General features: G+C 41.9%; 2 protein-coding genes across 7 annotated transcripts in view; both read right to left on the reverse strand.

The window, feature by feature from the left end:
* The window catches only part of LOC133352794 (apoptosis-stimulating of p53 protein 2-like), a 50,389-nt gene extending 39,175 nt beyond the window's left edge, over positions 1–11,214 (reverse strand). For all 4 annotated transcript variants that reach the window (XM_061568695.1, XM_061568694.1, XM_061568693.1 and 1 more), the window contains exons 1-4: positions 10,948–11,214; positions 10,254–10,334; positions 3,922–4,069; positions 2,678–2,797 (exon numbers count right to left, since the gene is read on the reverse strand). In XM_061568695.1, coding sequence (XP_061424679.1) covers positions 2,678–2,797; positions 3,922–4,069; positions 10,254–10,262 — 277 coding nt within the window. In that variant the 5' untranslated portion in view covers positions 10,263–10,334; positions 10,948–11,214. The remainder of the gene's footprint in view (positions 1–2,677; positions 2,798–3,921; positions 4,070–10,253; positions 10,335–10,947) is intronic.
* Positions 11,215–17,200: 5,986 nt separating this feature from the next.
* On the reverse strand, positions 17,201–27,409 carry NUF2 (NUF2 component of NDC80 kinetochore complex). 3 transcript variants are annotated; one of them, XM_061568543.1, is made up of 14 exons: positions 27,255–27,409; positions 25,943–26,087; positions 24,857–24,931; positions 24,594–24,664; positions 24,061–24,122; positions 23,812–23,909; positions 23,525–23,598; positions 23,087–23,183; positions 22,186–22,248; positions 21,876–22,013; positions 21,444–21,584; positions 20,521–20,696; positions 18,561–18,696; positions 17,201–17,767 (listed from the first exon to the last, which is right to left on the reverse strand). In XM_061568543.1, the coding sequence occupies exons 2-14, from the start codon at positions 26,063–26,065 to the stop codon at positions 17,618–17,620; spliced, it is 1,404 nt and encodes a 467-aa protein (XP_061424527.1). In that variant the 5' UTR covers positions 26,066–26,087; positions 27,255–27,409; the 3' UTR covers positions 17,201–17,617. The 3 variants fall into 3 exon arrangements, with proteins under 3 accessions (XP_061424527.1, XP_061424528.1, XP_061424529.1); XM_061568544.1 differs by having other exon boundaries at positions 27,313–27,403; XM_061568545.1 differs by lacking the exon at positions 27,255–27,409 and adding an exon at positions 27,044–27,196.
* Between the last annotated feature and the right edge of the window lie 450 nt (positions 27,410–27,859).

Consider the following 27,859-nt stretch of genomic DNA (forward strand, 5'->3'; position numbering starts at 1 on the left):
CTTGAAGATGGTGATCGTGAAATTGATCTCAGATTGAATGCCAGTGGAATGATTGGAGCATTGGGGTGATGTCTTGTTTACGGGTAGATACGGGTGTGGGTCAGGAGTTTGGCGGTGATATTTTGGATCATCTGGAGTTTGGTGATGAGGGATTTGGGAGAGATATGCAATCGTCGAGTCAGAATATGATTAAAGTATAGATGAGGGTGTCAGCAGCAGCTAGGGTAACGACTTTACGGATGTGAGAGATATTTGCTCAAGTGGACGGTTTGAGGTTTTTCACATTTGAGATGTGGGAAGATAACGAAAAATATTAGATTTCACAACACACCTAGAAGTTATTCAGACCACAAACTCAAAAAGACTGAAATGTGTAGTCATTTTGTCATTTAGAAAATGTGTACATCTTAACAGGCAAAACAAGGCTCGGCTATTTTACACGCAATCCACACATCTTTGTGCGTTGCCAAGCCTATTTGTTTTCCAGTCTGCATTATGTTTTCAGGAGCAATGGGTTCTCTCATAATTACAGATTTCATTTACTGGCGAACAAAAGCTCCAAACAAATCCCAACTCCATAATGACATGCACAGTTGGCTACGTACGGTGCGAAAGAAGCTCTCCCCGCATACATACGATGCTCGAGGTGAGGAGGTGCACACTCAAAATGGGAGTCACGTAGGTAAAAAACATTAAGAAGTAAAATAAAATAAAAATCACGACGTTTCGGAGGCAACACAAGCTTCCGAAACGTCGTGATTTTTATTTTATTTTACTTTTTAATGTTTTTTACCTACGTGACTTTACCGAAAAAACCTAAGAATATGAATCCTTGCAGTCACGAAAGCTTCAAATCTAGAATCAAAATGGGAGGTCCATGACCGACATTAGACCAAAGCTGGTTTCAAACGCTTGACAATCCACATTTTCCCCATTACGCTCCCCTTTCTTCATCCAACTAATTCACCTTCTCTAAATTCAGCCATTACCTTCAAGACGTTAAGCTGTTGCGTTATCAAGCATTGTTGTGTTATCAAGAATAGATGTTTTGTGCCTTCGTGGTATTGTTTGCCTCATTTGTACTATTTCATTTGTACTATCTTATCATGTTGGTTCATTTTCGAGCCTACATATTAACATTTCTATACGATTTGCATAAATCATTAATTATGGAATCTTACATAAACGATTTGATGAATGCATATTTGGTTTAAAAATATTTGAATCGACAAGTAAGGTTATCGTTAACATTACTCTGTGGATTTGAAAAAAATATATATACAATTGTCCACACTAAAATGTGCTTAAACTTAGCATAATAGCAGACATTCTTAATGCAGCATAATGAAGTGTAAAAACGCTATGAAAATGAATCCGTAAACCAACTGTTATGTCGAATGTATTCATGTTAATAGCGACTAAAACGATTTTAAGGAAATGCAGTAGGAACCCTTCGTTTAATTATTCATATTTTAATTTGCTGAATAAGGAATTGGCCAAGAACCCAAAGGAAAATAAACCTGGTGCCATACATAATTACAGACATGATAGGATTGGTAGCTGAAATTGCAATTACATTGTGGTTACATTTCATGATGCACATCAAAAACCACAATTGTAATAGATTCCTGGGTCTGTGCAAAACACAACTGAAAAACAGTCTTGAGACTCATTGACGCTTCGCTGATGAATCGAAGGACGAATCGTTATAGTCACGTGTCACCCCCAAATCTGGTGGTCGACAGTGATTGATCCCCGTCTTTTTCTGTCCCTTGTAACACGCCACACTCTTCCTGCCCTTGTAAACAAAACCACTTCAATGTTGATTACTCACTTTTCTGTCTTCCTTTGATCTCGACCTTCAGTCTGACAGATAATGCAACTTAAATTTCGATTTAAAGCTTTCGTGACTGCAGGGATTCATCTTCGTGGTTCTTTCGGTAAAGTCACGTAGCTTGGTGTTTCATTCTTCACCTGAGGACGGCTGCTTGCGTTGTGGCCGAAACGTCGTGAAAATTATTGTATTATGTTTAATTTGTATTATTTTATTACTTCCCTTCTACGTGACTTTACCGAAAGAACCAAGAAGATAATGCAACTTATTCGCCAAGCTCTCGTCTCACGTTCCAAAAAGTTTCCTTCGTTATCACCATAACCTTTACAAGTTCACAACTTCGCTTTGCTCTTTGTAACACTGTCTTCAATGGTTATTCTTCCAACCTAACACATTTTCAGCATTCCTGTACATACTCGGATGGGCGACCACCGTTCCAAGCACAATGCAGGCTAAACCGTGCTTTAGCTTCCGAGACCTGTCTAGATCGGGTGCATTCTGGGCGATTTGGTTACAGGTGATTAATAATACCATTACTAAAACAAAAAATCATCACTCGCTCCATGCAAACTTCGCAAACCGCATGCACGCATTCAATATTCCTCGCTGTTGTGCTGCACGTCAGGCTGGGACTTGCCTTGGCCCACTCGACAGCATTCCACGACTGACGGCATGCCGTAGCACATCCCACACGCACGCAAGCACGCACATACGCACGCACGCCCATCATCGGATAGCCGGGTGGGTGGGTTGGTGGGCGGGCTAGCGTGTACGAGATAACACACCGGGGATTGCCCACGGGCACAAACGTACACCACCGGTGGCGACCGCCTGGACACTCACCTGGGTCTCTGTCGACGGTGGGTGGGTCATCGTGCCGCAAGTAGAATTTAACCTCGTCCCGGCGGGCCCCCCACTGCTGCAGGATATCATAAATCATATCCTGTGCTGGCAGGGAACGCTCTGTGATTTTACACACAAGCACACAAAAACAAATGCGCGTGTGAACATCCATTATTTACGCATGGAATTAGATTGCATCACATGCGTATGCATTATACGGTGCATCGTAAAAATCGTTATTTAGATAAGAAAGGTGTTTATTAGGTTATTGGAGAGAAATTATGTAATCTTCCGGCCTAAGGTACATTTGGTTTATTGCTGTCCGATGTGGTTTTGGGTCGTACTGTGTGTTGTCCGACGTTTCGATCTACATACTGGGAGCATCTTCAGGAACTGAAGAAGCCAAACAACACATGGTCCAACCGGAGAAAAAAACATCGGAGGGCTACACAGCACGACCGCAAAAACCTACGCACAGTTCTTCCCATTATTTTTTTATACGATATTTTCTTTAAAGTAACTATTGCCTTGTTTCGTATTTTCAGAAATTTAGAAAATCTTCTTCCATACAAATGTATTGCTGATATAATATTTGTACATAAATATCCAATATGACGTATTTCAATAGCTTTTAGATAAAAGCCCATGTTGCCAGCATTATCTGTGATAGTGAAAAGAAGATGCAGATGTTAATAATACATTTCAAAGGAATACTTTATAAATATATAAAAAAAATTGCTGCTCACACAAAATGAATGAAACAATTGCAATAACACATTTTGTATCTATACATGTCTAAGAATGTTACTGGGTTCACATTGATGAGAAGAAATAACTGCTTATTGGTATGAAAATGTATTCCTTTAAGTTACATAACTTTCCATTTTCCAAAATAAAATAACGTCATGTGCTGTAATGCGAATTTAAAGTAGTGTTCGGATTAGAAAGGCCTATAATTGAATAGAATTTGTCACTTGCAGCTTGTTTCAATTGGGTACGTATTCACTCCATCCTATATGCATTCATTTGAGAGAAACAATTAAGGCTGTACACATTTTTATCCTCTTTGCGAATAGGATAAGCTTTCTGGAAAACTCGTGTATGTATAGGTGTTTCCTCTTAGAGCTACTGTCGGTTTCCAGACCGAAAACTGATATACTTCCAATGACAAACCCGTCTTGGACAGCAGTACATGATTTCCTGAACGTTTTTTTTTAAATACACATCACGTTTAATTTCCGCACCATCTCCTCGCCACAGCTGCGCTAGGTGGCAGTGCAGTTCTCCGGGCTCCTTGCAGAAGTCCACGACATCCCTGCAGCAGGTCTCCGGCGTGACCGGCACCTCGATACCCTGCTGGTCTCCCTCGCTCAGCAGCACCGTCAGGATCACCTGAACACCGGCGGCAAACAAGCGATGTTACTCAAATGTGGACATCGTGCGGATTGCAGCAAGGCTGTCCAAAATATATATATGAGCTCAAAACGATGCCGCTTAATATTAAAACATTAAAAAGTGGTTGAATAGCAGCTGACTGTCGCATTCATCATTCGAGCATGAGTTGAGTCACAACAGATGCTGTGACAGGCACGCGACCATAGTTAGGACATTGCAGGTTATGTACAGTGAAGAGTTTTGATTTGTACAACTGCCACAGTTGCTTAAATAAAAGAACCGATAGGTCGTTTTGGGCCACACTAATTTAAGAAAACATGATCCATCAATCGATCTTGTATGGAACAGAAAACGTACAACAATGCATTTAAAAAGTCACAATATTTTCAAAGGCATGACCACCACTATATCTCATACCACACCCACAGAGAAGTTTCAAGTTGCACTGTTACCACAGTGCCTGGAAATTTTGCTTAAGGGGTAAAAAAAAACTTGTTTTTCAAAAAACACGCTTTGAGCTTGTGCACGGGAAGGGCTTGTGGAAACTGCATGTGTGTCAAAGCACATGTTAGACATTGTATGTACAGTGTGCGACTAAAAGTAACTGTTAAACCAAGAGTCCAAGAGACAAAAAAGAATGTACATTCCTCACATTGTCAAATTGATCTTAGGATTAAAATACTTCAGTGAATAACCAGTTCAAGTCAAACAATGTCCTACATTATGCAACGAGTGAACGATTTCATTGGTTTCTTAAGTCTAACAAAGACTCACTATTTAGAGCCACGGGTTAACACTTCAAGCCCGGTGTCTGCCTGCATATTTTGATTTACACTACCGGTTGGAAGTATTCATACCCCAGCATTTTTGTAGTGAGTGTGTGCCTGGCGCCCGCTATCAGATAATATGGTGTCACATTCCAGAGGGTTTGTTGAAGCCACGGCATTACTAAAGGACAATCAAGAACAGCTAGTAGCGTGCGACAGGTGTCAAAACTTCACGTCACGTCAAAGGGATTTCACACTGGCGCATGGCATGCCACGGCCGTCAGCGGCAATTATGCCAATCAGAGAGATAACAGGGCAGAGGAGCAAGAACAAATTCCACGAGCCGCATTTTAATGACCACAGGATTAGACCCCGAGCGTGAAGGATAAAGACCAACAGTTCAGCACCCCAGCACCATGGACTTGTCTCTGAAATAACAGATAAACAAGGGCAAAATATTGCCCGTCAACAAGAGCTTTCGGAAATGTCGCTAGAGACAACTCCGTTAATAATTTGAGATCAGAATTGTACAATTTTTATCCAGATTTGTATTTTTTGTGCAACCTATTGATGCTATGTAAAACAGCTAAATGAATTCCTGATGTATTACGTTTTAAAGTGATGGTTGCTTTTGAAAGCATTATGAGGTGCACTGGTGTTAGCGACAGTAAATGTGGCAACTGCCTGTTTCGGAGTTTTTCCCTCCTTCAATTATGTTGCCAAACAGGACATTTTACTTTACGCTCTGCGAAGGCAAAAGCAAATGGATGCCAATAAAATGAGTAAACATTGTCCTGTGTATGCGTAATAATTTCCAACTTTTATATTTTTCATGCTCTTCAACCAAATTTGTTTAAAAGCATGATACCAACAAGACAATCGACATGATATATAATGTAATTGTAGACTTGTGTAGACCTTTACTGCTATGTGGGTGGGATGAATCACAGGCAAGTCACCAGTACTGACATTACCTCAAGAGTGAATGTCCCACAGTGACATACCTAACATTGTTATAATATTCCATATCAAATTATTGGATCTTTCGGTAAAGTCACGTAGAAGGGAAATAATAAAATAATAATAAATACATTTCATTCCATATCAACTTCACAAGGTTCCATAGTCAGGCCTTGTACCCGGCTTACTCTTTTACAATTTAATGTTACCAAATACCCTTATTCACCGTTCATAATATAAAAACACATGAAGGAATGTGGTTTATCATATAGGCATAGTTAACGAGAAGTGGTCAAACGGCTCAGAGGTTAGGGCACGGAGCTGGCACTGCTGAGATTCTGGGTTCGAATTCAGGCGGCCGTCTGTGATTTAACTGGGATAGATGTCTCAACCCAGTTACGAATGACTGCATAAAAAGCCCTTCACGTTCAATGCAGTTTCGTTCTACAATTAATTTAGCTAAATAACAGCTTTAATAATTCAACGAGAGGTTTGCCTGTCGTGGAGCGAACATTTCTCTCATATGGCAGAACGGGTGGAAAAATTCTGCCCTCTACTGTGTGGAACAGGTCTCTGGAAGGGGGATCTCAAATGTAGTACTAACTCAATGAGGCGCCACAGTGGTCAGATGTTTACTACCTCGCCTGGTAAACAGGAGGTCGTGGGTTCGATCCCGACCAGACACTTATATATTTGGAGTTTGCATGTTCTCCCTGTGGACACGTGGATTTTTATCCGGGTCCTCTGGTTTTTCCCTCCACATTTAGAATCAACATCACGTGTTTAGGAGTATTTGGCCGCTATAAATTTCCACATAAGCCATTTCGTTGAGCTATTATTTGTGGCCAGGTCGCTTCTGAAAAAGAGCTATATAGTTCAGTGGGCCTTACCTGGTAAAATAATAGTTTAGTTTATCGTTTATATCTACTTCCATGGGACATTTTATACCACGAAAGTGTTGCACTACTATGCGAGAGATTCGAATGGATACTTCATCTCGTGCCATGACGCCAATAGAGCAGATGGGATAAAATTGTGGATAAATACAATTTCTAAAGAAATATGGTCAACGCATATCGTCAGCAAGCTATAGGTCAAACTATGTACTTATCTGCACTTTGTGCATCAAATGGTAGAGGCCTGTTCTTAAGAAAATAGAACAATCTCTTCCACACACCACATTGTACTGTATATGCGTGCCTACGGAATTAGCTTTGAAAGGCCTGATAACAATATAATGACACTTTATCAAGATGCATTTTTATAAAGTGCAGGAATGTGTTTACGCTATCTTCCCTCTTACCCAAATCTCTGGGCTGTGCCTACCACAAACACTGCCAATCCATCACGAAAAAAAAACCTGAAAAAGTACTCCACGTGTCAAACCTGACTGCTTTACGGGCTCCAAAGCTTGGTTTTAAACAGCAAGCCATCTCGTGGTTCAAATCTTGAGAGGTTCTGTGATTTAAACGCACAATCATTTTGTTTGTGTGCCCCACAAGACCAGAAGGACACTATTATCTTGTTGCAAACAAGCATGCCAAACAAGACAACAAACACAAACCCACATTCATAACACATGACTGATGAGTACACCTTACATTTTACACATTTTAGTGCATAAACATAAACGACAAGGTGGAATGATGCCAAGATACGGCAACAAGTCGCGCACAAGTTTGAATGCTTGAATGAATAAACGTAGCACAAGTGAAGAGTCACAGGCACGGCTCAAAGATAAAGTCAGCAGAGCACAGAATTTCCTTATCACCTATCTCCCAGAGTTACAAAGGTTCATGTTCCACGACTGTACACATTCTTCTCCACTACAATAAGCACACACACACACACGCGCTATCGTCTGCACAGATCACAATAATAATTATGCCCACAACAACAATCGCTTAAAAACAAGTGTGATTCTGAATTTGGCTATCGTACCTCGTGCAAGGGGATTTTACTTTTAAAATGCCACGTATATGTCGTACTTACACTAAAGCAATCAATACTTGAGTTTTAAGCATAACATATTGATAATTCTAGATTTGAAGTTTTCGTGACTGCAAGGGTCCATACTCATTTGTTTTTTCAGTAGTCACGTCGGTAAAAAAATAAAAATTCACGACGTTTCGAAACGTCGTGATCAAATTTATTTTCTTTTTCGAAACGTCGTGATTTCATTTATTTTCTTTTTTTATCTACGTGACTTTACCGAAAAAACCAAAGAGTATATTGATAAGTATCAGATGTATAAACAACAATCTAAATGAGGGTATATCCCATTATTTTTTCATGAATAATGCAGTAACAAATATCAAAAGTAGCATTTATACATGTACGGTATATCTTAATAAACCTGGGACACTGACCTTATTTGTTTGTGAACTCGGGCCCATTACAATGTTTAAACAATCCTGCGGTTGTTACGATGCACGATACCCACGTTCTGTGAGCAACTGTACCGAGTAAAGTACTGGACATATTTATAAAGGTCGGTCACTCCCGAGCGCATGTTACATCGACAAAAATAGCACTGCTAAAGACTCATGTGTGACATCTGACTCACTGTCTATAACTGTGTGAGTTCCCTAAAGTGTCTCAATGCAGGGGAAATCATTACGTCGAAAAATGAGCACAAAGACGTAAAGCACCAATTTGCATTGTAGAATGCCAATCAGATGGGTGGAGCAGTAACATACTAGTCCGTGCACTACTCCATGATGCCAACAAACCGAGTTTGATTCCCAGCCATGGCTACCATCAGTGGCGAGTCATCTCTGAACCATCCTGCCTTGCCTTCCCTCCCACCAACCTTTGCCGACTAGCATGGTGAAGTATGGTCAAATGACCGCAATAGCCGACAGTTGTGAGAAAGCCTTCATCCAGCGGTGAATTGACAAAGGGCTGCGAATTATATTATAATTATGCCAGGAGAATCCTTTGTAAAGCCACAGCAATGATCTAATGTTGCCGCCTCGGTCATATTGTGTTACCCTCGAGGTAAATATTTACACAACATCCAATGCTGCCTTGTACATGTCATTTAAGGACTGGATGCGTTTAACATATTTAGTATCACTTCAACCGAGGCCAATAACATATGATATTCAAATTATGCAAGTGACATCATGTGCTGTAGAGTGGGGAGCGGTAGTGTAGTGGTTAGCGCGCTACGAACCTTGCAACCCAGGTTCGATTCCCACTCACGGTGAACACCGGTGACGATTATCTGAACCGGTCCTGGGCCTCCCCTAGGTTAACTCAGCCTCAAATGAGTACCTGGTGCGATGTGTAAACATCGCCAGGGAGACAAAGGCGTTCGGGCGTGGTGTTGGCCACCCACCCCCTCGTGTGCCGTGCCAGCCTTTACAGGTGCTCGCTAACAGCATTTGCCCCTACATTCTGTTAAGGCTACTGTATACAGGGGATCTTTGTCTTTTTTTCTGTAGAATGGCCTCTAAAGTCCAGGGGGAGCACAATGGTGAGATGATCTCAGGGATCACAATATTGGACAGGATCAGAAATGAAGAGACAATGGAGAAGGCAATAGTGGTACCTCACTCAGACAAGGGGGGAAATAAGCACACTCACACGTGGCTTTTACTTGTCTGAAGAAAAGGGGAAAATCTCATTAGGGAAAAAGCGATTCATTAACATGGGCAGCACCAGGGCAGAGGGGGAACCCTTCAAGGAGATGGTTCAAAGTGGTGAACCAGAATGTGAAGGATTTATTGTGAATATGGAGTTTTTAAAATTCTTCTTTCGTATGGCTGGTGTAGGATGCAGAGAAACAACTACAATTTCACATTCATGTCAGAACGAGGGAGCTTCTGGTTTTAATGATGGCCCAAGGAGAGAAAAAATTAGCGATGAGGACCGGGAGAAAAATGGCAAGAGTCATTTCGTTAATAAATGTCACACCTGCAACTTCATACCCATTAGATGGGATCAGGATGCAAACAACTACACGTGTTTTTGTAGTCACTTCAATGTGAAACTGTTTACCAACGCAAATCTGTGCTCATTCGCATTCTAAAAGAACGCTTTGGCCATTAGTCAGTCATTCGATATACTGTATTGCAGTGTATTTATAAATTGCATACCCCAGATGAGATGCACCAAAGTTAAGCTAAAAGTTATCACGACTCCCGAGTCACCAATACATCTCTCCTTAGTTCGTCATAATTACTATTTTGCTTTACAAAATGGAAACGTCGCATTAAAAACAGGTTTAAGCAACAAACCACAGAGCCGAATTAATTTGCGGCCGATTGCATAAGTTAATAGAAACACCTCAAGTGACATTATGACCAAGCTTAGATTTACAATTAAAACTATGAGGGTATTTACAACAGTGTTGTATGCAACGTGGTCCAAGCTTGCTTTATAAACGAGACGACACGGCTGTTCTCACCTAGATAACGTGAAGATGTATATATATGAAATATACTCACAGGCATCATGTTGAGCGCAGCGTATGAATCTTCTCCCTGATCTTCGATTCAAGCTTAATTAGAAAGACAATCTTGTTTAACCTGCAAACACGTAAAAACGAGAAAACGCATTAATAACGCTGTTCTTTATTTAAACCGGGGAAGCCTAGGTTTCAAATACTATTTGAGTGTTCTGCTATATAGAGATGTTTGGCCAATTCCATTGGTGTTTGGGCTTGTGGAAAGAAACCGGAGAAACCCCACCACGTGTACAAGGTTATAACACTCAAAGCGCCGCACAGATCGATGTAATAATCCCTCACTGTAAGACCACAACACCTGGAATTATCGGTCTCCCATCATCAAAGGTACGGGCCGAGCTCAACCCTACTTAGCTTCCGAGACGTGACGAAGCCGTACACATTCCAGGCGATGTTTTGTTTTACTCAGACTTAATGTTAAAGATTAAATAAAAATGAAAATAAGCGGCCTACGCGCTTGCCCACCGTGCTGGTGCTACCGTCCTACCGACGAGGGAGCGAGGCCCCCGGCAGGAGCTTCTATCCGAGAGCCGGTCAAGCATTCGGGCCTCGAAACAAACAAATCGTTAAATGAATTTAAACGTATTCGTTTATAAAAACGAAAAAAATCGCACTGCCACAATATCGTCGTACGCCTACTCAACGAAACACCGATGTTGCGTGTGCAGTCTTACCTCGACTAAAAGGCGAAGAATGTTGGTACGCGTATTAACAGCAGGTCCGTCGCTCTAAGACACAGCTGCATGATCCAAACACAACGCCCTCTGGCTTAACATCCACGTCCCCGCCCGCTTAAAACTAAGACGCGACAACCCAAATACTAATTTGTATTTTTAAACAAAGTGCTTTACTAAAAAGATATATATTTTTTAAAAAAAGATGCGTAATGGCACCGGGAGGGGACCCTTCGGCCGCAACGAAAGTGTGGAATGAAGGCGGACGAGGCACCCCCTCCTACCCCCCCTCCCCCCTCCCACCCCCTCCCACCCCCTCCCACCCTCTCCCCCCCCCTCCCACCCTCCCCCCCCTCCCACCCTCCCCCCCCTCCCACCCTCCCCCCCCTCCCACCCTCCCCCCCCCTCCCACCCTCCCCCCCCCCTCCCACCCTCCCCCCCCTCCCACCCTCCCCCCCCCTCCCACCCTCCCCCCCCCTCCCACCCTCCCCCCCCTCCCACCCTCCCCCCCCCTCCCACCCCCCCCTCCCACCCCCTCCCACCCCCCTCCCACCCCCTCCCACCCCCCCTCCCACCGTCCCTCCCACCCCCCCCTCCCACCCTCCCCCCCCTCCCACCCTCCCACCCCCCTCCCACCCTCCCGCCCCCTCCCTTCCACCCTCCCACCCTCCCCACCCTCCCCCCCCTCCCACCCTCCCCCTCCCACTGGGTTGAGGTGTGGGCGAGGTGAGTCAAGAGGCGTGGGTGGGTGGGGGGTGCAGATGACGAACGCCGTTGCCAGATGTCGGAGGTTAAAACCTTGGGGTTGGTGGTGACCTGGGCCTCCCCCTAGGTCGACTCAGCCGCAAGTTCAAGTTCATAGCCCTGTGAGCCCATTCGGCTCTTGAATCGGGTGCAACCGCAACAAACAAAAAACTAAAACATGAATAATAAAACATCTTAAAGTGAATATGTTACTAAGTGCAAACAGAGAATCCAAGAAAAGACAGCGAAATATTGCAGAAAAACACCGTATAACCAACGCTGTGTGCAAAAATACCAGTGTACCTGGTGCGGTGTGGAGTAAACATCGCCAGTTGGGGAGACAAAGGCGGCTGGGAGTGGTTCTGGCCACCCACCCCCTCGGCCTTTCATAGCTGCTCGCTAACAGCACTTGCCCCAACATTATGTAAAGGCTATACGGTGGATCTTTGTCTTTGGACGAGGACTCCTCCACTTACGAACGAGTTCGGCTCCATAGGTCTGTTCGTAAGTCGATTTGTTCGTAAGTCCAACTTAACTCCTGTTGATTCCAACCATGTGGTACGGCATGCAAACTAAAGGTTTTGATTTAAAGCTTTCGTGACTGCAGGGATTCATATTCTACGTGACTTTACAAAAATAAAATAATAATTTTATTATTTCCCTTCTACGTGACTTTACCGAAATAAACAAGAATATATAAACTAAAGGTTATATAATCTCCTGTAGCTGTAGATGCCACTGGTTCTTCACGTTCTGCAGATGTAGATGCCACCACAGCCATCTATTGCGGGGCGATTGAACCTACGACTTTCGTTCCGAACAGGCAACTGAACATACGGGCATGTTAGTTCGTATCTCTTAAAGTTCGTAAGTAGAGGATTCCTTGTATGTTGAACTTAATTCGCTTTTCATCACAATCAATGATGAATCAACTGCTAGATGAAAGCGTCACCCAAGCCGCCGCCAACTATAACGATCCGTCTGCAAGCGAAGTGATCTCATGGCTCCATCTCCTTTGGCGGATGGACTCTCTGACACGTACCAATTCCTTGGCTGTGAACTCCGCCGTTACTATTCCTTGACAAATCGTCCATCCCTCCTTGTGGCCGTGTCGCGTCTCGTCCCATGTCAAATTCCCCTTCTTAATAGATCGGGTGATGGCCTTAACCCGCGTATGATCTCTACCGTAATCCACGTGTTCCTCTTTCTCTCTCTCAAATGTAATTTCAAGCATTCTTCTGTCCATGATTTTTTCGCACTTTTTTCAGTTCTATTCATATAGGTACCGTACAAGTTTAGTTAACGGCCATGGTATTTCTGGACCAAACGTCACAGCAAGGTAGTGTTCGCCAGAGGTGTGGACTCGAGTCATGTGACTTGGACTCGAGTCAGACTCGAGTCATGAATTTGATGACTTCAGACTCGACTTGGACTTGCATAACAATGACTTTGTCCCACCTCTGAGGTGTGAACTCGAGTCATGTGACTTGGACTCGAGTCAGACTCGAGTCATGACGATCACACTTTGTTTTTAACCAGGTAAGGCCCACTGAGTTGTGTAGCTCTTTTTCAGAAGCCACCTTTTTGAGCTATCACAAATGATAGCTCAAAGAAGTGGCTTGTGTGTAAATGTATTGCAGCCAAATATTCTAAACACGTAATATTCATTCTAAACGTGGAGGAAAAACCGGATTACCCGGAGAAAAATACACGCGACCATGGGAGAGAGAGAGAGGCATGCAAACTCCAAATATACAGCAGGTGTCAGGGTCGAAACCACGACCTCCTGCATACCAGGGTGAGGGAGATAACATCTCGCCACTTGCGGCACCCTGTACCAATATTTACTGGCTTGAGCACGACGTGGTGGTGCCGTGTAATGCCCCCACCTGGCCCTTTCCATTGGAATGCCTAAGGAAGCCGAATGCCTAAGGAAGCCGGATGCTTGACGAATCTGAAATGAGGCAACAACAATAAAACACTGATGCGGTTGATTTTTCGTCGCCAAAATCTATTTTCATCAAAAATATATAATGATTTGGTCCTACTGCGTTGGCAGTGGGGCATACTTATAAAAGAAAACAACTCCGGTGGTCAGGCCACTGCATCCAGATGCCTGAGAAACGCCTTCCCCACCACATCCTTTTCTCCCAATTCTCCAATGGTCAGCGGACGAGGGAAGGTGGCAAAGGAAGTGCGGTTCAAGGTTAACCTTCAGGTCCTCCCGGAATCGTGGAAAATCACCCTTCAAGACTGAGAGGAGCAGCAAGCTGCCCACTGCCTAGGGGTGGCGGCACTGCATCCACCAGGACGTGGCCCACTTCGAGACCGAACAACGTCTCGATGCCGAAGTGGATCGACGCCAAAAAAATAAATTAAAAGGAAAACCAACCCGGCACTTGCGGATTCCACTTCCACCTGCGGACCAGCGTGCCCTCGATGCCCAAAGATCTGCGGATCCAGAATTAGACTCCTCAGCCACCTCAAGGGCCACCACTAAACCTGATGGACGTCACCCTCCAACTCGAGGGACTGCCTACGACGCATAAGCGCAAATAACAACACCAACAAAACCTCAACACATCTTTCAACAACAGTCTTATCAGTAAACACAGAGTACCTTATAGCTATGGCACGTTTTAGGAAATGGGCCATTTTCATCGCATATTTTACCACAAAATGTATGCGAATACAATCGCTGATTCGCATTCGGTGGCAGAGGTAAATATAAATCTACTGCTGAAAGAAGTCTTCCCCACGGCATGTCGGTCATGGCGAATGATTGACCATACTTCACCACCCTGGTGAATGAATGAGACCAGGACCGGTCCAGATGATGTCAGCCATGGCAGGGAACCGAACTCAGGTGGCGAGATTCGTAACGCAGTAACTTTTAACCACTCCACAATCACTAGCGCTGGTAGAAGTCTACAAGATGCACACGCCCATGATTAAGATTTGGATACCTGACAGGGCCAGATTAAGGTTCTTGTAGGCTCTAGGGACTTCTGTTACATAGGCCTTCAGTGATAACTTTGTATGGTTCTGCTGCCCATTGTTACGACCCTTGCAATACTGTCTTTACAGAATGATATTGTGCAAAACACACTATTTGAAGATGTCATTTCTAATTTAGCATTGAAAAAATCTTGAAAAGTTAATCTTCAGTGTTAATCTCTTCCACCTTATGAAAAATCATTGACATTACTCTGCCTCTTTGTATATACACTGTGCCTACCCTTGCTTTTTAAACATATTTATTCAAGAAGATATATTGGTTACATTTTTTCATCATATAAACAAAAACACATGGTCAACGTTCTTGGTTCTTTCGGTAAAGTCACATCTGATGAATCTTGATTTTGGAGCTTTCGTGACTGCAGGAATTATTCTTTGTTTCTTTCGGTTAAGTCACGTCTAAAGATAAAATAATAAATTAAAATAATAGCATATTACGACGTTTCGATTGCAACACAAGCAATCATCATCAGGCATCACATCTGATGATGATGAATGCTTGTGTTGCAATCGAAACGTCGTGAGAATTTTATTGTTTATATATATTTTTATTTTATTGTTTCCCTTCTACGTGACTTTACCGAAAGAACCAAGAATATAAATCCCTGCAGTCACAAAAGCTTTAAATCAAAACATGGTCAATGGTAAAATGTTATTTTTAGTAGGCCCTATAGTTTTCGTAGGCCCTAGGGCACAGTTACTGTGGCAGTTTGCTGCATTTTATCCGCCAGGCGCTCCGCTCGTTGTTGTGAGCGTCACTCCTCTGCCCTCCGTTGTTGCTGGAGGGCGACTGCCTCTACAACTGCTCAGTAGCTCAATCAACACTCTGGTGACCCCTGATTGACCCGGCCGTGATTATTACGGATTACATGACCTCAGTGGGAAGCCGTTGACAATTCAAGTCTAAATTTTGATTTAAAGCTTTCGTGACTGCAGGGATTCATATTATTGGTTCTTTCGGTAAAGTCACGTAGTAGGGAACCAATAAAAAATAAAATAAAATTCCCACGTTTCGAATTGCAATACAAGCAATCGTCATCATCAGGTGTGAAAACCACAGCAATAAAATTTGAAAAAAGTGGCGTTTTTTTCCTTCAAATTTTCTTTGTGGTTTTCACACCTGATGATGATTGCTTGCTTGTGTTGCAATCGGAAACGGCGTGAGAATTTTTTTATATTTGTATTATTTCCCTTCTACGTGACTTTACCGAAAGAACCAATAATATAATTCAAGTCTAGTTTTACATAAGGTTATGTAAAACGTTGGAGGGGGAGGGGGGGGGGAATGCGATAGCGTTGGAATCTTGGGAGGTAAAAACCCTTTGAAATGCGACCAAGAAGTTAAACACGGCTCCACTATATTTATGACCGCACATAACACTGTTCCTTCCTGGGTAACAAACCCCTCCCTAATGGTCTGAAGAGGAGTCAGGGACACCTTCAACTAAGCGCAGAGCCACCAGCCAATAGAAAGTGCGGATTTTCATCTCCCCCACGCGGACAATAGGGGCTCAGCCAATCACACACACGGCCGATAAACATTCCACCCCTGCCCCCATCCACACTGGGAAATTACATTGAAGGGGGGGGGCGAAGACTGTTGTTGCCACGGCAACGGTTTACAGCTGTTGAGATGACGTCACTGCGTTGAGTCAACAGCCTGGAATGCACTATTATGAGCCCAGAGCCAGCGGAATGGGTTGTCACTTTAAAAAAATATTCTTAGGTTTTTTCGGTTAAGTCACGTAAGTAAAACATCAAAATAAAAATTCACGTTTTTTTTTATATATATTTTTTGATGTTTTACTTACGTGACTTAACCGAAAAAACCTAAGAATATGAATCTTTGCAGTCACGAAAGCTTCAAATCTAGACTTTAAAAAAATGTTCACATCCGTGGCTCTCATCTGCGACTAAAATGGCATGCTAATTTATGAACCTTGCACCCCAAAACCACGAACTGAAACTCATCTGAAAAGCCTTATTGCACGTGAAATTATGCGTATGCATCGGGTCGCTGTGGGTTACCAACTGGCCAGGAATTGATTTGGTACCGTAATTTATTCTGCAGTTTTGATCGACCGAGCCTGGTTGAAGAATGTCCGGGTTTGGTCTATCAAGGGTTGAACCCTACACATAGCTATAGTGAAGGTCCATTACACATTCAACTACATTAGCAATCATGAATGCAGTTATGTAGATTTATGATACAATGATCGCACTTCGCCAGATTTGTGAAAATGTAACGCTTACCAATAGCAACTGGTGCATGTGCAGCCCTTTTATCAATCAACGGCTGGACGATGTTTTTCCAACGCAATGTAGGTGTTTTGTGATCATACTTCACGACACTGCTCAGTGAGGATTTGTAAATACGCGCATAGATGTGCCAATGGACTATCAACGTTTTGTTGCAGATACATCATGTAACAAAGCGATGACAGTACTACCCAAAAGGAGGGAACACACCAGAGTATGATCACAGCAGAGATAGAGCGATGAGTTCTCTTTTATTGAATCAATGGGACTAAGATCATTAAATGCCAGGTCATCGGTTGTCTCAAGAATACTTTAATTTTTTGGAGAGATCTTATCCCAACACAGGACCAATTGCTTTGCCATTCTGGCTGCCTTCCCGCTAGTTTGTAGTTTCCACAGCTCTGAATCGCTCTCTCAGGGGGTAAATGAGAACAAATACTAAATTACAGAAATACAATTAAATACATTTAGAAATAGAAAGAGAATAGTTACGCTTTATTATGGACATACATGAATGACAAATAAAAAAACACATGTTCACGTGAATTTGTTAATACTTCAATAAAGCAAAACTAAGTTGTACACACCTAACACATTCAACAATAGACTGTACACAATGACATTTATATGCAGACAATATATCAGAAAATCAGTCTGTGGAAAGGATTTTTCCTAAGCTCTCCACCAATTTATTTCTCTTTTCCCAGATCACAGCTTGGTCCAGTTTGTGCTTCTCCAGTTGCGTGAAGATTCCTGCGTGGAATTCATTCATTGCTTGAAGCATTCCATTGAACTTCTCCTGGTGGAACAAAAATCAGCTGTTTAGTACAGCGTGGGGTTTTACAGTTGTGCTGGGGAGCTCTCCAATGTGTCTTTGGTTGTTATTTGACGTGATGTTCCGCTCACACGTGCTTATAGCTTTTGGCAACTGAAAGGTTTTGAGCTTCAGGTACCGTAATGTTCCTGAAGATGCTCGAAACGTGTGGAGCAAAATGTCAGATATCGTGGCAAACAAGGTACAGCCCAAACAAACGGGAGGGGGGGGGGGAAACAACTGTTTACAAGTTGATATTTATATTGCTGAACGAATCAGCATAACATGGCGCCAACAATGGAGATTGAATATGTTGTAAAGTACATTTATCGTATTTCAGACTTTTTCAGCTTGAAGGTTCAAATTCACAGGTAAAAAGATGGAATACTGGTCATGTACCAATAACAAAATGATACTCATCATTTTACATTAAATATATATTCATGCTTGTGCATCAAATTGTACACATGACATATGTTTGCATTTTGTGCAAATTATATCCAAACAATACATTGAGGTTAAGTAAATGAGACAGAACAAATTATACAGAATGATAAAATAATGGGATAGAATGCACAAGACGACAAGTAATAGATAGGTAAATGGAATCGCAATAAATGAATTGTGGGGAAGGAAAGTCATACCTCATAAATACAATGCACTTGAGTTGATAACAATACATCAGTTCATGGAAAACTAATTATTATTTTGGTCAATGAACGGTGCACTTCTGTTCAATTAATGATAATAATGCTGTTACCATTTTTATCCAACTTACATTAACCTTTCTTTTGTCGTTTTGCGTAAAACGCAGTTCGTCCGCTGCTTGTTCTTCCAATTGATGTTTTTTATTGTGCAGAATGTCGATTTGTGCAATATTTGCTTTTCGTTTTTCCTCTAGCCTTTCCATCACCCTGTAAAAAAAAAATCCGAACAATCACATGGCTTTCAATTAATTATTAGTTCCATCTGCAGAGCAGACAAGCTACTAACAATGCAACACACACGACTGATAACTATCTTAGGAACCGTGGTAACGTTTGAGTGTAACCAAGTGGTAAATTTCGATTTAAAGCTTTCGTGACTGCAGGGATTCATCTTCTTGGTTCTTTCGGTAAAGTCACGTAGAAGGGAAGTAATAAAATAATAAAAATAAAACATAATAAAACAATTCTCACGACGTTTCGGCCACAACGCAAGCAGCCGTCCTCAGGTGAAAACCAGGTCCTCGACGGACCTTTTATTTTTATTTTTTTATTTTATTACTTCCCTTCTACGTGACTTTACCGAAAGAACCAATAAGACAAGTGGTAAATGACAAGTGGTGATTATATTATCGACAAAAGACTAGGGAGGGGAGGGGGAGGAAAAGATGGGGAGGGGAGATCGGGCACACAATTTGAAAATGATTGTTGGAGCACAGCACTGTGTGATTTAAGGAAGAGTGAAGTGTATGGGAGAGGCAAGCATATAACTGAAGAGTTAGGATAGTATCTGCGAGGCGTTTCCTCTTAAGACCAATTTAGGAAGGTCTTTCAAAACAGAGACTTAATAATCCAAGGTTTGTTTTATTTCGTGGTTCAAATTGTCCATGTTGAAACTTATTCCATTAATAGAAACTATTTTGAAACTGAGAAGCATCCGAGCTTTCCCTGACTCCCATTATTTATGTAAAAGTATTTGTCCTAGCTATGAATGCAATATGTAGGGATGTGGAAACCTTTTCCTTATTAAGGGCCCATCAATACTTGGAAATAGATTTTGCCGACCAAAAGATTAACACACACCTCTGTCACTGGATAGGATCCTTCCAGTGACAGAAGTGACTTAGGTGAATATTCGGATTAAGGGATACACTAACAAATTTTATATTTGTTGAAACCTTTAGTTGCCAGATGGAATTGGTGAACTGCTTCTTAAAACGAGTTTGTCCGTTTCAGAACTCATGGTGAAATTAAAGATTTAGTCATACGTAGACCTGGTGACTTAATGGTTAGGCATGTAACGATGAACCAATTTAAATAATTTACCACAATACATGCATTTAAAGTGTATAATAATTCAGGGTCTTCATCAATCTGCTGCTGGATGAAGGCTTCGCCATAAAATATCAATCGTGACAATATTCACCAAGCTGGTCAGAGCAGGTTGGAAGTGGGGGGGGGGCACAACCAGATCAGATATTTAATGTATGTTGTTGAAATTATTTTGCACCGAACTAGCTAAATCGGAGGTGTGGAGAATGGACAAGAAGCAAAACACAAAAAGCAGTTCTAAATTAGTTTTCAATTTAGATTTAAAAGTGTATATCTCCAGTGGCTTCCTAATATTGGAAGAAAGAGGGTTCCCGATGGCCACAGAAGCACATCTGAAAGTATGACATGCAGTGACCATCTTTGTTCAATGGTTAGCCAAAAGCCGCTGCGAGGATGACCAGAGTTTGCGTGACAATCACTCATCACGGATGTTAATTATGCCCGAGGTGAGGAATCAAACCTCAGATCGGGTTCATAGTGTAATGAGCTAACTGCTACGCCACCACTCCTTGTGTATAATCAGTTATTTTCTATATTAAAAATTACACCAGTCGTCTTCATTAAACGCGACCGTATATTTTACACAAATCCAGACCCTTAAATAGTGTTAATTACTCTCCCATTGTACGGTGTATATCTTATATATAAGAGAATAGAAATGCAGTCCATAACACACTATCCAGAAGACTTGAATTGACATACCCAAGCCAGTTCAGCAATTCCTTCTCATTTTCTTGCTTGCGCTTCTCGGACTTGAGTTGAATCGTTGACCGCTGGTCCTGACGTGTGGCTTGCGCTTGTTTCAGGTGGTCCTCTTTCGCAGTCAAGGTCCTCAATTTCTCCACGTTCATGTCCACCTCACCCCCCAGTTTTTCCAACTGTCAAGCAACCACGCAAGTAAACAATGCTCACACGGGCACACTGCAGTGGTATGCATTTCACACTTCATTCTCAAATTTGACAGCACTAAGTGACTCATTACAGTATTTACTCTCTCACTTATATAGATCATCATCAGCCATGGGCCACCCATCCCAGCACCTCTGATTAGCAGTTGGCTACGTATGGTGCAAAAGAAGTTCACCATACATCCACTGCCGAGTGACGGCCTCCATAAACTGTTGCCACCTGTGATACCATAATCCATTTCACTTCTACGCAAGAATGTGAGCTCAATTACTCCATCTTCACGGCGGTGATGCTATCAGGGCATGTTACAAGATATGAATATATGGATCATATTTTAATGTCCCAATAATTTGTACACTGCATTCAAAATACTAATTAAATTAAGCGAGTTTCCAAAGACTGTGCAGGTGTGACTTTCAATAGATAAAAAAACAAAGCTTTCATCAGAATTGTTATGGTCTAATCCCAATACAGGTGCTTTTAATATGCCAATAAACATGAAAACAATCAAATTTTAATCAAGACAACATTTCAGAACTACCCTTAACTTAAGAGATATCTTCAGGAGAATCAAGTTACCTAAAAGGCACTTTCTAATTAACCGTGGTTTATTTTGGCAGATAATTACAACAAAAAGCTTTAAGGCACCGAATTATCAAAAGTAGTTTAAGCTACTTGGTGTTTCTAGAGGTTCAGGAATGACAAATCCAGCTCACGTGTTTAAAGACGACTTTCTGCTCCTCCAAGTACCGCTCACATCCCTCCATCAACTTGAGGCACACTTCCAAGGACTCAAGCATGTCTTGCATTGCCTTCACGCGCAGCGACAGCTCGCAAAACCTCTTATTCTTTTCAGCCTGAAGGATAAGCACAGCAATTATGCAAACGTACATGCTTTCCAAACAAAGGTCCTGCAAAGAAGCTCGATGATAGTCCACCACTGACACTGTGGCAAAGGTCTGATGTTCAAAGCAGTCTCTATAAGCGGTCTGCAATGGTTATCGCGTTTAGAGTAATGTGTAAAATGTTCTGCACAATATAATATAAATTCATGGTTCTTCAACAACTGTAGCACTGTGAGGGAAATATAATTGAGGAAGCCTTCATTACAAAAAGCCACCGTTTTGAATGAAAACAAAAATCGTCACCTTCTGGCATTTCAATTTCAAGACACCGTCTTTGAGCCGGCGAAGTTCCTCCTTCAGCTGCTCGGGACACTCCACGATCTGCGAGCGAAGCAGGGCCTGGTTCTCTTTGGCTGTGGCCAAGTCCACCTTGATATCGTTCTGAGAATTTCAACGAGGTGAAGAAAGTTAAAACATTTATCAGTGTCCAGTTATTATGGTCAGGAACATGATTTTGGGCGAGGACTCTTTAGTGCGAGTGTCGACTTTTATCATGTATTACTCCAAAGTTTGTGCAATATATGCTGACTAATGGTCAACTTTTTTTTTATACCAGTAATTTTGTCTTCTCTGCCAATTCGCACTTTTTGTTGGCGCACTCCTCTCCAAGTTTGGTCTGCAAAGATAAATCAAACATTTTATGAGGGGACATACATAACTGCAACTTCAAAAATCTTAAACAACAAGCAATCATTTTTATTCACACATATATGTTCTGTGTACCCAGTGTGCTCTTCATGTTTTAGTCTAATTGTTTAATTCAAGATTGATGAAAAAAATGTATGCGTCCTTCAAATAAATCCTACTCGGCAACAGGATACACTTCCATTTCATTTTAAGTAAATTTAGAACGGATTGCATAAGTATCAAGCTAAAATATGCTTATGCTGCACATGACAGATTCCACCGAATTATTTATGATTGGGACTGGATTGATCAAATACCTTGATATCAGTTGTGGCTGTTGATCAGACGTAAATATGTATCAGTACAGTAAAACCTTGGATTGCGAGCATAATTAGTTCCGGAAACGTGTTTGTAATCCAAAGCACTCGTATATCAGTTGTGATCACGTGACGCTCGGCAGACAAGGCGTATACGCGTACTACTCGTATTGCAAGACCTCGCTCGTTTATCAATTAATATTTATTTAAAAATTTTGCTCGTCTTGCAAAACACTCGCAGACCAAGTTACTCGCAATCCAAGGTTTTATTGTATATGATCAGAATTCACTTATTTAAATTTAAAAGAGCTTTTTTAAATCTGAAACAAGGATTTTCTACAGCACATTGTGCACATATCCAAGTTGCTGGGGACTGAGGAAAAAGTAGTTAAGTGAAAAGATTGGATATATGATCTATATAAAATGACAGACACCATGCATAAAAACCGCACTGTGTGCGAGCGGTGAATTAGTCATGGCGGATATGCGATTGACAGAGCAGTACTGTACCACTGTCTTCTTTAGGTCCTGGTCGACAGTTTCTTGTAGGCTGGCAACCTCCGCTGCTAGGGGGGCAATCTCGGCTTCCAACTGGGCTGGCACCATCCTACAAATAAATAAAAACCACACCACACGATTAGCCAATGATCTCGGAAAATGTTTGTAGACCAAGTTTATCAGACTGTCATATGATAATCGGCCCAAGTAATGAAGTGGAATGTTATATTAAAATTAACGATATTCCCTTTATATTTGCAAAAGTTTTTTTTTTTTACATATTTGATGTCTGCAATGCAGATGTACAGGACCTACAACACAGGCAACTTTATACATATGCTTTTGGAATACTGCGACATATGTATTTGGTATATGGCAAGAAAATATTTACTTTAGAAATAAAGTACTGTTTTAGTTGTTGATAACTTTTAAAATAAAAAAGGTACTTACTTAATCTTGTCAATTCTGATTTTCAATTCTTCATTTCTTTTCTTTAAGTTCTGAATATGCTGCACTTCCTCTCTCTGTTTGAAAGCGCTCTACGTTAGTTACTTAGAATTACAAACATTTTGCACCGATCAAAAATGAAAGTGGGATACTTTAACATGCAGCTGTACAATTTTATATAATTCTTAGCAAATCTGGCATTATTTTTTTAAGATACAATTAGCACACTATAAATTGCAAGCATAATTTTGGTAGGCCAACAAACTGCTTTCGTATTCAAGATCCCATACCAGACTTTCTGCTTGCTTCCGAAAGTTTTCACTGCTACTTGATTTGAAATTTAAAAAATTGTTCACAGCACTCCAGAATCGCAGAGTCCGCCTTGGAGCTGATGGGAAAAGAAGACATTTTAGAAACATTAAGATTTTAAAAACACGGCATACTTTTCTCGAGCACACTCCAAAGACACAAATAACTGGTATGTAGCAAACACAACTGTGATGCACAGGTGATCGAAATGCGTGCAGGAAGAAACATACTGGGACAATTAAGATCTTTCCTCTTAAAGTCATAAACCTTGCAACGGGGCATGAATTTCTCCCTGGAAAAAAAAAAACATTTAGTCAATTAACTCATTAGACACCACAACCTCTGTCCATATTTTCATCGCTAAAAGGCAGAGAATGTTTTTTTTAAGTTCCTAGTTACCGAGCAATATAAATTATAGAAAAGGTCTGAAGTATCGTGTACAATTGTCACGCTGAATTAACCATGTACCCACGAGCTAAACATAACTTCAGATAAGTTTTACAAATGTGGTTTAGTGGCATTCACTGTTTACATTCTATTTCTTTCTTACATTTGAAAAGCAATGGATGAGATTTACTCTTACGTAAGTTGGGGTTGCGAAGCCTTTAGTCGCGTGCTTACTTCAAACTTCATAGCTTAAGTTTCACTATCCATTTTAAAACATAATATCATTACCATTCCTAGAAATATATTTACCATTTTACAAATGACATAACAACATTTGTTTGCAAAAAAGCATTTCGACAATTAACTTTATGCTTACATGTAGGCAAATAAGTTGACTTGAAAAATGGTCCCTTCCATAAATTCGTAGACATTTTCCGTGAAAGGGCTCTGAAAATGATAGTTACATAACACAGTGATGCTTAAAAGTCTGTATATTAAAACCCATAGCATTGTACACATTTTAATCATTTTACACTTTGACTAGTCTTGTACCGTTTTCTAGGAAAACCATTCAGGTTAAAAAAAATGCAGTCTGCTTTACAAGACACCAATGTTAAAAGAAAACAAGTGTTACTTTACCAGGAAAAAGTTCTCATTCCTTAGGGGTAACAATGACTGCAGCAGTCTCATGTACAAGTGCTGCATCATTTCAGCCTACAAGGACACAAGGCAAAGGACGACAAAAAATTAGCCGGCAAAATAAACATCAAATTAACTCATTTGGCATTGGTGCTGAAACAAAACCTCAAGTGAGCTAAATGCTGGTTTCAAATGCAGCAGAGTAAACCACAAATATCTTAAACTATCGATTTCATTCCATTTTTGTCGAACTTTATGTAAACAATGTAGCAGCTACAGAATTGCACGTACAGTTTACTCTAAAGCATATGTAAAACCTTTGTTGAAACCATAAGCGTTGATTAAATATAAACCTTTTGGAGTCTGTGTTAATGCTGTGAGCGGTGGTGAGCGCAGAGCATTTCGAAACCTGACAACCCAAGTTCAATTGCCAGCCACTTCTGACAATATTGCCAAGTGATATTTTAACTGGTACTGCGTAAAGGAGTACTTGGTTCGATGTGTGAACGTCAGCACGGGGGAAACAAGGGAGCCGAGGGGCTCGTGGCGTTTGCCAAGTAAACTCGCTACCAGGATAGTATGGGTAAAAAATTTAGACGGAAATCTATTACTAAACATTATTCGATTTAAAGCTTTCGTGACTGCAGGGATTCATCTTCTTGGTTCTTTCGGTAAAGTCACATAGAAGGGAAATAATAAAATTATAAAAATAAAACATAATAAAATACAATTCTCATTATTATTTCCCTTCTACGTGACTTTACCGGAATAACCAAGATGTGTTACTAAACAGTTAATGAGATAAAATGCGACAAGACATTGTTTTCTACAAAGACAGAACTCGAATTTTACTTCCATGTGATTATCTTGCAGCCATTATATCAGAATGGGCAGTGCAGATCATCTCCAATCTCCTCTCAAAATGACCAAATATTGAATCAACTAGGCTAGTCAGTGTGGGTTGGTGAAGGTTAGCAGCAAACCCTTGGCAACACGAAACAACAATTGTTGCTGCTCTACCCCGGGTAACTTGTATTTTTCCAGTAGCCTCGGAGTGTTAATTATTTTAAGTAAAAAAACCCATACCTTTGGTTGGAGTATGTCACTTTCTGAGATGCTCTTTCCCTCAGCCTCAGAGAGAATGTGGGTTCTCATCATGGTCACTATGTCCTCGGCCTTGCAAATGGGGAATGTCATAACCACATCCATGGCTGCAGCCTCTTGAAGTTACCTGCGTACAATATCACATTCACAGAGTCACACGTGTAACGTTAGACGCATTAGAACTCCTTAGAAATAGAATGTACCAAAGATATGAATGCAGGACCCTCACTCGGCGAGGCTTTTCCACATTTAAACATTACAGACATTCCGTGAATGCAGATTGTTTTTGTTACGTTTCAAACCAGAAAAACCAGGTTCAGGAGATGCATCACCAGCTTAAATGACTACCGCAATGAATGAATAGAGAGGGAAAATGAGAATACAAACTCAGGATCGTAGTCATCGGAGTAATATATCTGGACGGCGTCTGTAACAGTGCTGTTACCGTCATATGCGTGGTGAGTTCTGGTTCTTACATAAAAACAATCATTCATGGTATCGAGTATTGACCAAATATCCTCGTGTTGGCCACCTTCCTGATTGTTTATATCAAGTAAATATTTCGTGGCTAATGACACATGTACATCAAGTTCAAGTTCATTTATTTGGTATATAGCCCTGTGAGCCATTCGGCTCTTGAATCGGGTGCAACCGCAACAAACAAAAACACGAACAAGAAAACATCTTAAAGTGAATATGTGACTAAGTGCAAACAGAAAATCCAAGAAAAGACAGCAAAATATTGCAGAAAAAGCACCGTACACCAACGCTGTGTACAAAAATCCCAGTGGGATGCAAGTCAAACAACAACAACAACCACAAGACAACTTAGATTAAGGCCATCAGTCTAACTCTGTACTACAACAAACAAACATGGCCAAACCAGTAAACTTTTCGAAATCACCGAAATAAAGCCATAAAAGCAATGTAACAGTGATCATAGGAACTGTGACCGAATTTTCACAATAAACGTCATAAACAACATGTACCACCACCAAACCCTGTAGCCATAGCTGGCTGCATGAGTCACTCCACAACAGCAGGAGCATCAGTCGTAGTATCAAGTTCATGTACTGCACTTACCCAACTACTTCCCAGGCTTAACACACAGCATTGCATACACAACTTGGTAAACAGTCGCAAACTTAATTCAATTCCCAGCGAGGTCACGATCGGCCCAAACCCCTCAAGTTATTGCCCAAAAACTCGCAACACCGCAATGCTTAAGAAGCCAAAGGATGTCCCGTGACGCCAACCCGAAATCACTGTGGCTCCCAACGTCATTATAACGTACCGGACGAGACGAAACGGGAGGCAGCAGACGTCTTACGACTAAACGTGAGACGACTTACGACTTTTGCCGTTCAATTTTCGCATCAATTCGATGAGGCGAGGATCGTCCACAGAGGGCCGCGGTTCTTTCCCGAGACGTTCAATTTCAAATCGACCGACGCGGGCCACGTGACCTCGCCGCCGTCCAATCAGAAGGCGTCGCCGAACCCGGTGCGCGACGTCGATTGGCTGAGACGAGCGCCGACCGTTGCTTGGCCGGAACGACCACGTGACTCTGCACCCCCACCCCACATCGCCCCCTTACCCCCCACCCCACATCCCCCCCACCCCTACATCCCCCCCACCCTACATCCCCCCACCCACCCTACACCCCCCACCCCACATCCCTCCACCCCACATCCCCCCCACCCCACATCCCCCCCACCCCACATCCCCCCACCCTACATCCCTCCCACCCCACATCCCCCCCCACCCTACATCCCCCCCCACCCTACATCCCCCCACCCTACACCCCCCCCACCCCACATCCCCCCCCCACCCCACATCCCTCATCCCCCCCCCATCCCACATCCCCCCCACCCCACATCCCCCCCCCTCACCCCACAT

This window comes from Lethenteron reissneri, chromosome 41 (genome assembly GCF_015708825.2).
Source record: "Lethenteron reissneri isolate LAM-NWPU_2019-01 chromosome 41, ASM1570882v1, whole genome shotgun sequence".
NCBI classification, from domain to species: domain Eukaryota; kingdom Metazoa; phylum Chordata; class Hyperoartia; order Petromyzontiformes; family Petromyzontidae; genus Lethenteron; species Lethenteron reissneri.

Coding starts and splice junctions, on each gene's coding strand:
- NUF2 (XM_061568543.1), bottom strand. CDS start 26,065: ATGGATGTGGTTATGACATTCCCCATTTGCAAGGCCGAGGACATAGTG. Junction 23,599..23,811: donor GGAAGCAAGCAGAAAGTCTG/GTATGGGATCTT, acceptor GCTTTCAAACAG/AGAGAGGAAGTGCAGCATAT. Junction 22,014..22,185: donor CAGAGAAGACAAAATTACTG/GTATAAAAAAAA, acceptor TGAAATTCTCAG/AACGATATCAAGGTGGACTT.